The sequence below is a fragment of the Rhipicephalus microplus genome, chromosome 6 (assembly GCF_043290135.1).
Source record: "Rhipicephalus microplus isolate Deutch F79 chromosome 6, USDA_Rmic, whole genome shotgun sequence".
NCBI lineage: Eukaryota > Metazoa > Arthropoda > Arachnida > Ixodida > Ixodidae > Rhipicephalus > Rhipicephalus microplus.
The window spans coordinates 176,300,148-176,314,279 of record NC_134705.1 but is presented as its reverse complement, the minus strand read 5'-3'; the positions used below and the strand labels follow the sequence as shown (position 1 = coordinate 176,314,279).

At 44.6% G+C, this 14,132-nt stretch overlaps 1 protein-coding gene across 4 annotated transcripts in view; it reads left to right on the top strand.

Moving 5' to 3' along the window:
• The window catches only part of spri (Src homology 2 domain-containing protein sprint), a 44,413-nt gene extending 30,703 nt beyond the window's left edge, over nt 1-13,710 (top strand). For all 4 annotated transcript variants that reach the window (XM_075867095.1, XM_075867097.1, XM_075867094.1 and 1 more), the window contains 3 exons: nt 4,487-4,634; nt 4,726-4,800; nt 6,055-13,710. In XM_075867095.1, coding sequence (XP_075723210.1) covers nt 4,487-4,634; nt 4,726-4,800; nt 6,055-6,188 — 357 coding nt within the window. In that variant the 3' untranslated portion in view covers nt 6,189-13,710. The remainder of the gene's footprint in view (nt 1-4,486; nt 4,635-4,725; nt 4,801-6,054) is intronic.
• Nucleotides 13,711-14,132: the final 422 nt, after the last annotated feature.

The window sequence follows — 14,132 nt, the reverse complement described above, 5'->3', positions numbered from 1 at the left end:
ATTATTCGGCGCAGTGAGGCGAAGCGACGGCATGTGAGAAGAAAGTGATCTATATTTGGTTCGGCAGTTTTGGGTTGTTTTCCTTTTTTTTCTTTTTCGGTAACCTGAACTTGGGGGGTCGACCTATATTCCCACTCGACCTATAGTCCCGTTTATACGGTAGTGTTGTAAACCAGTGTATATGTTGGAAGAAATTGTTTGAGTTGCTTTCCATTTTCTTATTTTTAAATGTGCTTATGTATTACAAGCCATAAGTTACAAGTATCCAATCCTGCTTTGCACCATAGTCTGATTGCTATCCACCATTTGTTGCTTTGTGTTTGCGATGAGAAGTCAGCTGCAGTCGCGGACCGTTTATTCGGACTCGACGGGAACCGCCGAAAAGTCCGAATAATTGTGTGTCCGAAAAAACGGATTCAGTAAAAAAAAAAAGCACTTTTATTGGCCCGATCGCCCGAAAAAACTGTCTATGCGCGTCTGCACAGACGCACGCTTACGCGCGACCACATTGGCCTGTACCTCTGCGAGTGTCTGGCCGTCGCTGTAGACAGACAACAGCATCGATATGGCTTGCGCTAAGTCCCCATTTGATGGTTGTGATGCGGGCGGCATGTCATCGTCGGAGTCACTGTCCGCCAGCGCCGGCTCACAGACCTGACGGACGATCTCGTCATCGTCCAACTCTGCGCAAGGCAAAACAACACTGTCAAAGTTGACGAACTCTTCAAACGTACTCACCCCCACATGGACCCCGCTAGCACGGAGGTCATCCAAAAAGTCCGCTGCTGCAGTAGGCGGACTCTCAAACGCGGGGTTCTGGCCTGTGGCACTCTCCTCCTCAGTCCCAGTCATAAATCCTGCGTGGTGCAAGCAGTCGTGGATCGTTTCCAGAGTCACTGACTTCCAGGCATCGGAGAACATGCTGATGGCTGTCAGAACATCCACGATGTAGTTTTTGTCACTGTCGACGCATAACAGCATCCGATTCAGGAGGCACGACTGGTAGTGAACTTTCAAGTTTTTGATGACGCCCTGGTCCATGGGCTGCAATACGCTTTTTGTGTTAGGTGGAAAAAACTCCACTGTCATAGCTTTCAAGTTGTCGATATGCCCATGGGCACCGCAGTTGTCGACGAACTGCAGCACCTTGCGATTTTGCAGTTCGTACCAGGGGTCGAGCTTGCGAAGGTACTGTTCGGAGAGGTTTTGCGTAATTCACCCCTTCGAATTTGCTTCATAACACACAGGGAGTGATTTGACGCCTTTAAAACATCTCGGATTCTTTGATTTCCCTATCACGAGGAGCGGAAGTTTCTCCGTCCCCGTCATGTTGCCTCCTACAACAACTGTCAGTCGCTCATTGCTGTGCTTCCCCCTATGACAGGGTTCACCAGACAAAGCTAGCGTCTTGTCGGGCAGCATCTTATAAAAAAGTCCTGTCTCGGCACAATTAAAGACGTTTTCTGGTGGATACTGGCGCAGCAGTGCGCACAGCTTGCTGGTGGAGTAGTTGGTCACGAGTGTTTGGTCGACGGAACCACTCTCATCGCACATTCGCTTGAAGGCCAGGTCGTACCTTTTCTTAAAGTTGCGCAACCAGCCGTCACTGAACTTGCAGGCGGTAATACCATGCGCAGGGCGAGTGTCTCTGCTTTCTGTCTCAGCAGATCGCCAGACACGGGTGTTTTCCTAGCCACCGTAGCACTCAACCACATGTTCAGCGCCTCTTCAAGCTGCGAGTGCCAGCCGTCCCGGAAATTATTCTGCGTGCCCGAAGACGCTTTCTCAGCTGCCTCTAGAATCTTAGCCTTCTGCTTGAGGTAGTCCGAGACGGTTCGCTTGGAAATAGAAAATTCCCGAGCAACCTTTGACTGAGGTTGGCCGCCTTCTACCTGGTGAATATCTCCGCTTTCTTCGCCATCGTGAGCGTCTTGTAGCTCCCACGTTGGCCGCGTTTCTTCACTACCGGCGGCGCAGCAATGGGTGGCGTCGGAGCTATTTCAGCACGCCACTGAACACGCAAAAGAGCGAGAACACAGAGAACAAAACGAACCAGGCCTAGCCGCAGAAGCAACTGACTGACACGCTGACACACGCCAAACGCCGCAGCGAACAGTCTCCGTAGGTAGCTTGGCTTGGCCGCTCGACTGGCTAAAAAAAAAAAAAAAATTGTGTCGCTACACATAACCTTTGAGATCGGCAATGGCAATTGCTGCGTGCGTTTTGACACTGGCCCGACGTCCATCTATAGCGAGTGCAGCATATCAGTGCTGGCTACCTAGCAAACGTATTGTAAACGTCCCGTGTCAACGTCGCTGTCAGCGCGTAATGGCGCACGGCGACACATGCGGTCAGTTAAACAGAGTCCGAATAATCGAATGGCGCACAGCGGGGCGTTCGAATTTTCGGTCGTGAGTTTACATTAGGATCAATGGAGCGAGTGGCGGTGCCACAAAGATGTCCGAATAAACGGGCGTGTCCGAATAAACGGTCGGTGACTGTATACCTATGCAGTCCTGCACAATGGCAAAGAAAATGTATATTATTCGATGGTACCTAGGAAATGGAAAGAACGTGCACCAGACATCTTGACATTTCAAGCTTGACCGGTAGTGGATAAGGGAATGGAAGAAGAATTTAGGTAATTTGGTGCAGCTAAACTACAAGAAGGCAGAACTTCGACGAAAGCTCAGTAACGGTGCACTAGTGCTCAGTGAACACATGGACGATGTGCTCTTCGAGTACCTTAAGCACGAGAGAAGTACTAGACGTGCCGTCAGCAGCCGGATTCTTTCCAAAGAGGCTGTAAAAATTGCTAACAGCGTGCAGTTTGGAAACTTTGTAGGCTCCAGTTATTACATGTATCGCTGGAAACAGCAGTTTGGCATTGCAATGTGCCATGCTATGGACGAGTGCCAGAAGACGCCCGAGGAACTTTCGGAGGCAGCAAGTGCATTTCGGTCTTCCACGAAGTTTCTGCGATAGTGCAATGGCCACACCTTATACAACATATCCAACGTTGATCAGACGATAGTGCGAATAGACAACCCCGCCAATGGGACGAGCAAGGTAGTCTTTGTGGTCTCCTTTGCAATTTGCCTAGCTGCTTGCGCCAACCAGCCACAAGCTCCCAGCCTTCATTATCATCAAGGAGCAAAGCGGAAAAATTCAAGCCAGGACTTCTGCAAGCCTTTGCATACCAGTTGAGAATCATTTTATTTTTTTGATGGTGGCGTGGGGTCACATTGTCGCCGAGTTCGTTTAATCGCAACGCTGACTTCTTTTCCCATTCATAGCAAATGCTCGTCTGACCGCCATAGAAAACGGCTGGATGACATAGAAGAAAATGCACGAATGGCTGTCGAGAGTCTGGGGCCCAAACGTCGACGACGTGCGACGCTTGCCAGTGTTGGATCAGGCGCCCATCCATAAGACACAAGCCGCCACGAATGCCTTCGAGGAGTATGGCACCGATGTGCTTTACAACCCGCAGCCTGCTGAGGTGTATTGGAATAAGCCGTTCGAGTCCACCTTGCGTCATTTGTGGGAGCAGTATATGTATGAGGAAGCACGAACACCGAAAGGGAACTTGAAGAAGCCGTCGCGGGGACATGAGCTTGCTTTTGATGCCGAGGCGTGGGCGTCTGTACCCTAGAAGACAGTGGCGCGGTCCTCCAAGGGATGCGGCATGGGTAACGCGCTCGATAGCTCGGAGGACACCGACCAACACAACTGACTGGCAGATGTTGGAGTTGGGGGTGCCAGAAGACCGCGGCGAACTTCAAGTGGAATGCTGCGACCTGTTTCTTTTACAACTGACTTAGAGGAGTCTTTCAATGGTTTTAAAAGTGATTAAAAGCTACAACAAATCCTGTGCCTAAGCTAAGTTCTGTAATGATTAATTTATGCCCACTGCATTTTTTTTTTCTGGCTTGAAAATTTTGCCGCCATCTTGAATTTTGGTGCTGTTTCGATATAGTGCCCTCCCCCACCCCCCCCACTTTGCCAGCTATTTTCACTTCAATGGGGGGAGGGGTTGCTTAGAATTTTACGTTATGTGTGCACGCGTGTATGTATAACCCCTATGTTCAGGAACGCTTCTTGACTTGAACTTGATTTGCCACTGCCTTTAATACAGCACGAATGCATTTTGGACGCGCTGCTTTAGGCGATGCCAAGACAGCACAAACGTGTGAACATGTTCCAAACATGCTGCATTTAAAGGCGGTAGCAAGTTACTGTGAAGTCGAGGAGCGTTTCTGAATATGGGAGTAAATGTTGTTTTGTTGCCTCTTGACTGACCCGTGCATACTTTGTTACATATTGTATATGACTAGCCACTGTAGGCTATTAGGCCAGACGATCCTTGTGTATGCAATTTTCTTGTTCCTGAAAATGTAGTTTAATTGATTGATTGAACTTTTGTATGAAACTTAACAATTGTGACCTGACACATCTCTTTCCGGTGTCTTATCACCGCCTGTAGGAGGCCTCTGCCCAGGCGCCAATGTTTCGCTACCCTCGAATGGCTGACCTCCAGGGCTTCATGCAAATCGTCATCCCGGACGAACTCAGCGGCAGCATTGTGGCCAAGACGCTGCCCGTGCTGCCCCACATGACTGCCAAGGAAGTCCGTAAGTCGCCCAGAGACGGCGTCAATGCCAGAAAGGCATCGTCGACTAGCAAATGACGGTCGATGTAACCCCCCATTGTCTTTCCTTACAGGCAAGATGATAGCACACAAGTTCAGGGTCACAAATCCCGAAGATTATGGCCTGTTCAAGCTAGTCAAAGGAGAAGGTAGGTGCAGACAGCTACTCCAGTATACTCGGTTACACCCTGAGAAAGAAAACATCAGCTCTGCCCTCAGACACCACTGTCCCTCCCGCAGAGAACTTGCATAAATGCTCCATTCAATAGCATTTGCTCATTTTCATGGTGTCAAGCATTTCAGGCAGCTCACGTTCCCATGCTGACACAATTGTGCAGTTGGTTTTAGGCTGAAAACCTGAAAGTTTCACTAAATTTCGTCAAGGATTCTGGCACCACTGCTCAGCCACACGTGGTGGTAGTGGTTAGAAGATGAGAAAAGGCACCTAATTTCTGCAACCCTGTCGGGAGCACAGCGCAGTGCTGTTTCAGGTGGTAACAACAAACCTTAAATTATTAACATGTTTAGTGTTTACATAAGCCAAGAGATAGTACTTATGGTTTGAGCTGAAGTGAGACAGTTATGGCTTGGCGTTAGCGTAATAGCGGGGGTTAAGGGAATAAGTAGCGTTACTGTGTTGCAAACGTTTTTTGCAGACAGCGTGTTACAGTTTTGCAGTTTTATGTGCCCAAGCTGGGACGGTGGTGTCACATGGCGGAGGATGAATACATTAAAAAGAGTGAAAAAAAAATGAAAATGAACATAAATTAAAACTGAGAATTCTCGCATGTATCCCTGCGTGCAGCTATATTAGTGCTCTTATTTAGTAATAATAAAAGTAAATAAATATGAACCATGCACCAAAAGCACAAATTTTTATGTTGCAGATTTGTTTACACAGATCTTCTAGTTAGGGTTAGGGACGTTCCAAATGGAAAGTGATCATAAAAACTAGGCTATGTTATCCATAATTACTTGGTTGTTGAAGCTACCCGAAGGCAAGTGAAGCCATTTTGTACAGTTGTTAACTACGAAAGAAGTGAATCCATCCCATCCAAAACAGCCGCCACGTTCTACCTACACTACGTTGACCATGTAAACACGACAGCAATAAATCTGAAAAATTGCTTGTGTATGGTACACGCTATGGGTCTTAGTGTACCACGCCTGTGCATTTTGATCCGGCTATTTCTTTAAGGCTAATATCCCCCTGAGCCCGCTAAATTACAACTGTCTAATAACTACACGTCACGACAGCCTTTCACAAATGAAAGGTTGGTACGCTGTGGGTTTGTGGGCAAAGCTGATTTTTTTTTTTCCCCTAAAGTTGTAGTCAGTCATAGTTTAATAGCATTCGAACCAATTCAGCATGGCTATCCTTTTTTTTTTATTTCTGTGCGCAGAGACACAGTTGACCGACAATGACTGTCCTCAGGCAATCAAGGCTGACCTTCTCACAAGTGGCGTGGACTGCCGCTTCGCCTACAAGCGCTACGACGTCAAGTTTGTGTGGCCATTCAGCGATAAGCCGGCTTGACCCACTGGCCGTTCAACCAGGTCTGCCATTGAAGTGCTTCCGAACAAAACCCGCTAGCATTTTACATTTCGCTATTGTGGACTTACGATGTTCTCGTGGCTTATTCGGTGGTAGATTGTTTGGTTTGTGAGAGAAACAGTTTGTAAAAGAGGGCTGTGGACATGAGTGTTCAGGCTGTAGGATTATTCGTCGACGTTCTGCAGTTGCTGTGACGTGTGAATTCGCCATTCCTATTTGGGAACAGAAGACGTTTCAGAGTAAGGCTGCACGCAGACTGATTTTTTCGAGGTACAAGTGTACATCACTGAAGCAAGCAAGACGCAATGCACACTCGCAACTAGGCTCCGTGTTGTTCCTTGGTGTATCGACTAGTTGCCCCCTGTGTAAGGCCAACACTCCAAATTGCATTACATGACCTTGTATGAATCGCTCATATGACGAAAAGGCTCAAGGACAGCCTTCAGAGTGAAATTTATACGTTCAAATCTGCGGTAAAGGGTCACACCCCGTGGTGTTGTGAACAGGCTTCAGTGTTGAGGCTACGATGTTTTCGTTACAGAGTAGTGACGCCTCTGCATGGGTGTATATTCGCGGCGAAAAAGTGCAGAGTAGCATTCTAGACTTGGCTACATACTACTACCACATCGAGATGAAAATATTAATACAGGGTATATATAAGCTTGTGGTTCAAATACTCATTTGTACGGAGATGTAATACAGGTAAACCTCATATATACTATAACAAAGCCGCATGGAAAAGCGCATTGCTTCATCACATCGAAATAGCACATATCTTTGTGTGAAGACAACAAAACAGGCCGCACTCTCAGTATGTGGGCCTAAATAATTCGTAAATAGTGTATACTTAGCAAAAATGTCACGGACCATATTCCACTGTCCAGAGCACACACCTTCCCATCCGCGATAGAGCAGCATGCGTTGAGCTGTATCTGCATGGTGTAGACTTTGCGCATCGATCTGTATTGATCTGTTCTTCAGTAGTTCCTGCAATTGGCAAGAAGCTTGAAGACAACTATTTCGACTATTTCGACAACTATTTCGTCAGTGCATAATATCTTTCCTGGGTATCCCGTAGCTTGTTCTACCTTTTTACTACTTTTAGGCATGAACGCAAGCCAGTTCTTAAAACAGTTTCACAAAGAAAGCCAGAAATGGTGCATAGCTGGTTCTTCGTGGCACATACAGGGTGTTTTTCTCTTTTTAACGTAAAAGATGAGCTGCTTCATCTCAATTTTGTGTTCATAGCTACATTGGTAATAGTGACAGTCACCATGTAGGGCGGGTAGTGATACTCGGCTGTCATATTGGACAATTAGTTTCGTTGCTTTAACATCTCATTTTGTTTAATATTCACTCATTTAGTTTTTAACCTTATTATTTTATAAGATAACCAAGACATGTTGTTTTATTTGTCTCGCAAAGAAGTAGTTGCTCACTGTGGTTGCAGCTTATGAGCACAAAAAGAAAATGATGCCGGTGTCAAGGGCATTAAACTTGCGTCGGTTATTTTTTCAAAAAAGGCCCTGCGAAGTTTGTCTAAGCTTACTACTTGAGCACAATCCTAAAAAAATCACAAGGAATGTCTTCGCAAAACACCTACTGAAACGGTGCTCCAAGAAAGAGGCAAGATGATATATTTCTTACAAGATGATATCCAAAATGATAAATTTGCTGCTTAAACATTTCTTTGTCCACTTCATCCAGACCTGTTTTATTTTTAACCATTGAAGCAAAAATCTTAGCCTCGCTCCTTGCATGTAGGTTCAGTGCTGCTTATTACCTGAACTTTGTAATGGTTGCCGTGTCAGGTTTGTTTTTAAATTCTCGTTTAAGCTCGGTGTTCGGCAGTCTTCTTTTCATAGCATTATTTTCGTATATTCCACGAAGAAGAACCAGCCTCGAAAACGAAGACAAAATCTATCGTGATTACGTACCGCTTTCCGTAAGTTGGTATCACGGTTGCTACCAAGACTGCATCAGCGCAAATGCAGTAACTTACATATAGTCTGTGTTTTCACACGATACTGTAACTTGCAGAATTTAGTTATTTGCGGTAATGCAGCGGTATCTATAATTTTTCATCTAGTTTTTAGTGCCCATGTTGTATTAGCTGTAGATGTCTCTACCCACAAGCAGTGGCGGTAACATTGCTCAGGACAGTCCATACAGATGCTCACAGTAAAAACAACAATCGGGGAAAAGGTAGAATGACATCGATTCTAAATGTCCATCAAACGAACCTTTCCGTGCACATGCAAACAAGGTCCTCCATGAGTAACACATTCCAAGAACCACATGTTGCTAGTGATGCGCTTCTGAATTATGGTTAGTGTCAGATTGATAATTCATGTAGCTCAAGATGCTGCCATTGTGTTCATACTCGCAACTAATGTCTAAGCTCTCCCTCCTCCCCCACTTTTTTTTCCTATGCACTTGAGTGAAAATGCTGCGATTTTAAATGACATATGACATGACATTGTAAAAAAAGAAAAACCTGCTTGCCCTGTTCAAATTGCATCATTATCCAGGGTAGGTGAGCTTGCATGCAACATCGGTGCTGAGCTGCAATTTTTTTTAATGAATGCTACTTGCTGCCACGCGAATTCTCTTTTCTCTAAGACGGAGTGCGAGCTTAGAATAGAAGAGTTGCCTGCAAGTGCTCAGTGTGTCTAATGCTTTGCATGTTGTGCCGCTTTTTGTGTAAATACATTGAAAGTGTAGAACAGTGTTTGATGCGCCTGTAAGAGTTGATGTGACAATGAGAGAATCACGTACGTTCCTCACTATACTGCTGATGGTTGTGTACGCAAGGCCCAGCAAGGTAACGTTGTATAAGCATGGCTGCTAGTACGGCTATTCACATAAGCTAAGGTGTACTTTCCGGGCCACTGTTACCCGACCATAATGTGACGTAACTTGCTCTTATAAAATAGTGTGCAGAAACCTGGCATCAGGGAACAGCAGGAACTGCCACGAAAGGAATGTTAGGGAAACACTTCTGCCTACCTCTTACTCAATGAGAAGGTGTTAAACCCAAGCCTTCACTGCATGACAAGGTGCTTGATTGCCTTTGGAGCTACCAGTGTACCGTGCCGCTCTTCCGTGGTATACATTGAAGAGAGGTATACCTAGGTTATGTGGCAATCAATGCGTTTTTCTAATCATGTCTAATCATACATACTGCTAGTGTTTTGCGAAACTGTGTGCTTGCACATAGAGATGCTGGAGCTGATTTGAAATAACGGGTAACGCCTGTTTTGACTCTGAGTTCATAACAGACTTAGCATTTGTTTCATGGACATTTATTTTTCATCAAACCGCACTTGGCATGAGTGAAAGTGTCTTTTCAGAACAACTCCAAGCCTTGGTTCCCTGGAATTTCTTACTGTTACTTTGTAAAATTTTTCCAGTGGTGTAAAAGAAATTTTTGTTGGGGTAGTTGGTATAATGTCTCAAAAAATTAATTTGAGCACAAACACACGACACATTTACGCATACAAACACCCAGGCATCAAACACGCACAGCGCTCGCTTCCAGCTGATTTATTCATAGCATAAAGGCTTGAATATATACACGGGGCACAAGCGTGCATTAACATCATACAAAGCCAACAGCATACACTATCAAGACATACAGTTCATCATCTCACAGCCTTTTTCATAGAAAAAGATAAAGATCATTGTGTAAGTGCCCCTTTGCTATCTTTGTTCCCAAGTGAATCCCAGTTTTTAGCTCTAGGCTGTGAGATGCTAAACTGTATGTCCTGATAGTGTATACTGTTGGCCTTCTATATGATGTTAATGCACACTTGTGCCTTATGTTTATAATCAAGCCTTAGTGCTATGAATGAATCAATTGAAAGTGATTGCTGTGCATGTTTGATGCCTGGGTGTGTGCATGCGTGAACTGTTTCTTACCACCTTAGTAATTCCCTTTTCATGTTAAACTGGAAAAATTGTGCAACTGAATATTTCCATCTTAACGTAGTGCACGCCCCACAGTTGGTAGAAGCACGTTGTATTTATCGTGAATACATCTTTTAGATAGGCTCAACTTGGTAAAGTATGTGTGAATAACATCAGTAAGAATCATCGCTGTCTCGAGATTTTTCGGCGAACTTGCTTGTGCATAATGGCCTGTAAAATGTGCATTGAAATTTTGGCTAGGTGTGTACGGGTGTGCCGGAATCACTCCAGAGTGGCATACTAAAGCTGATCGTTCATGCACCATGAAAGAGATGTTTTAGGTAGTTCTTGTCACTCTTAAACCAAAGTGGCTAGGATTCGAAAAATGTGTAAGTCAAAAACGAATGTTTTTGCCTGCAACTACTGAAGATATGATGCCAGGCAGCAGTTATGTCTCAAAACCGGTGCCTCAAAATCATTGTCCAGATTGTGGCTCCACCCAAATATCGCTGCCAAGTACATAAACATTGCTGCTATGGTACAAATATGTAAGTTTGTGGGTATAAAATGGCAGCAGCAAGCACAGGACCGAGTTGACTGGCGGAACATGGGAGAGGCCTTTGTCCTGCAGTGGACGTAGTCAGTTAAGTGATGATGATGATGATGATGATGATGATGATGATGGTGATGTAAGCGTGAACTGAGAGGACAACAGTAAAGCTATATAGCTGTATTTTTATGGACTATGATTCAGTGCCTTTTTACTGTGCGCACTTGATGAGAAAAAATGACGTGAGAGCCACGCCCCGTCCATTTGCATGACTGGTGTGCCTTTGGTTACTGGGAAACATATTTTAAGTGACAATTCGCGTCAAAAGTTGCTGAGAAGACCTTGAAGGAAGAGCGAAAATGATAAAAATGTACTGCAGTGCCTTCCTGTATTAGCAAGGTACCAAGTGAGGTAATCAATCAACAAAATATGCCAAAAGCAGTCAACTTAAGGCTGCATTCTGCTCACAATACAGTAAGCATTCTGGAGCAAATAAGTTCTGCAAAAGTTCGGAAAATCTATAAAAACAGAAAAAAAATTATGATCTATTTGTTTATAGCATGAAACTAAAAGGAAATCCTTATGGATGTCTTGTAAAGTGCTTTCAACTTGATGAAAACTGTTTGTCTAGCACGAGTTTCTTATCAACTGGAAAGCACTCTTCCTGAAATATGCGTGTTCACACAGCAGTTTCATGCTCCAAACAAATCGATGGCAGTTTTTTTCTCTGTCAGTTGTGCATTTTAGCCTTTAAAAAGCAAGGACAACGCATACGTGCCAAGCTTCCCAGTTTTTTCATGCTATTTGCAAATTTCCAGCCTATTGCGATGGAATCCTTGACAGGTTTAATGAGCTGATGTAAGACATGGAAACATGAGTGGTCGTGTAAAGCATCGTGGTGTTCTGTTTCGCTGGAACAGGAGTGCGATTCAATTCACTTATCCAGCGACGTTAGCAAAGTTTGGCAAGAAGTGTAGCACATTGCAGTTCTCGTCAATGAATATTATCAGACCCCACATAATGCACTGGAAATTGGATGTTTGCATGTACAGACGTGGCCACAGTTGCAGGTAAAACAGAGCAGGTGGCCGCGCGATGCAGAGCGCCACAATGGGCGCTGCGCAAAGTAATGCGGTGCAATCAGTGGCAGATGTGGAGCTAGCTGTGCGTCGTCTGCTACGGTTTCTACCATTTGGCTGCGAGCTGCAAAATCTACATTGCGTGCGCTTTTATCAGAGCGCGCGGCGAAGTGGGAAAAACCGTAGCAGACGACGTGTATCTCACCACGCCTCTAACACTGATTGTGAGCAGCGCCATCTTACCTTCAACTGTGGCCGCGCCTGTACCGATCCCATACATGGTCTAATGAGCAACCTCAAGTTATGTATCTATTACTGTAAGATGTGAGTTCAATGTACTGTAATTATTTTATGCAGTGAATGTGCTAGGTATTGCTGTTTGTGCTGTACTAATCGGCAATGCCCTCTGATCAGAGCAAGGTTTGACATAAAAGTTCTTGGAAGCTGTGTTTTTGATGTGTGCGCAAAGTACGACGTTTGTTTATCTTAGTGCTTCTACTCGACAAAACGGGTCCCTGCATTTTCCCTCGCTTGAGTCATACTAAACTGATGTGGCTGTAGAAGCGTACGTCTTGTTCAGTACCATCAGAGAAATTTTTTCTTGTTTGAGGTGTTTGCATATAGAGTTTTGAACTACTTGAACTGCTACCAATTTTGTGTGTGAGGACCGCAGAAGACATATGCAAGCTTGTTACTCTTGGTATCTGTCTATGCAATTTGCTTTGTGTATCTGGTAACCAGACTTCATAGATTTGAAGGAGCAAGCAAAGGTAAAGTGAGGGAGGCATGTGCTATCATGGAGTTAGATGTTTGGGGGCTTGCAACTTATCAACCACTGCAGCATGCAGAAAAGAATGTTGATATTTTTCTTGGGTGTAATAGCTGGAACTATCTGTATGCATCTTAATAGGAGCGAGACATTTCCACTGTAACAAAAAAGCGCTGCATATTCACTCGGGTCTTGGCAGACTGCGTAACAACCGTCCTGTGAGGCTCATTGCGTTATTTGGTTGTAAAAAGGCTGACACTAATGCGCTTTAGATGTTTGATGTAGTCCATGGAAACATAGTATACCTTTGCCAATGTCTGTTTGACAAGATCACATTGCTTGTGGGATTCTGTGTCGGTGCCTGTGCTTTGAGCTATGTAATGATCAACCTGTGTAGGTGAGTATTGAAGCATCGAGGTTTGACCCAAGACATGATAATGCAATCTTGACAGAACTTTTCACTGTTGGGATAGTCTGTATGAAACTGGCATATGTTTTGTTTACATTGGCGCGTCTGCTAACTTTGTTCACCTGCAACTGCTAACCGTCCTGCTGGCCATGGCGTATTTTGTTCTGTGATTTCATATTTTATTGCGAGCTTTTTTTACTATAGAATTGCACTGGTGATCTCTTCAGGTGTGTCACTTTTGTTCTGTGTTGCGTTTTCACGCTTAGAAGTGGTGCATGTAATTAAACAAACGTACTCGTAAATACTCTAGCTACTCCGCAGACATACAGGCTGCCTTCTTGGTGTCAACGTTTACTGTGATCGACAAAGCCTAGTGTGCCAGGTTGTCCCTCGCACCTGACATTTTTTTAGCCTATGCAAAGTTTTAGGAATATGAGAGTACATGACACTATTTTTACAGCTTTTCCGTGTTTTCTTGTAGCTTGCTTCTTTTATACGACTGCCACGTTTGCTGCTGGTATGCTGCCGCATTGTTTGGTTTTCCGAGCGAGGATCATCACGAGCCCCTCATAGAAGTTACGTTATGCCCGCTGCCTTGAATTTTGTGAATTTGTTTCGACAGCGGCATGTGTATCTCTGTCGTTCTCAACTGCTGCGACTACGGTGTATTGGCAGAAATTTTTTTTTTGGCAGTGGTGTTCTTGTTTGCGGGCAAACAAGCTAAGGTTACAACGAATATAATGGTGGGCATCCCTGAAATGCCTGAATAAACTTTCTTGGGCAAAACATTGGTTGTCTTGTCTTCCATCTCAAGGTGGCCTCTCCAGCAGTTGAAGAGACCCAAAAACTACGAAGCATCTGTGTCACTCCTGTTGTGCAGCTTTTCCTCCGTAAACAGTGTCTTGATGGCTTCTGTGGGTTGTTCCACCTAATGTGTGTATTCATTAAAAGCACTTTTTTTATTTTCTTGCTACGTTTAGTGAAAGTTTTGTTTTATTTTGCCAGGTGTCCTCAAGTGTTGTTAGCTCTGCGGAGTATGAGTAAACCAGGAAGCAGATTCATAAAAAGTACAGGGCAGCCCCCTTTGGCTGTGGAATGCAAACTGTTTCAATTTTTTTGTCTGTATGTGTGCATTTCTATATGTGCACACGCTCCTGTCTCTGCATGAAGTATGGATGAACACTCCCCTCTCCACCGCCCCCCCCAAAAA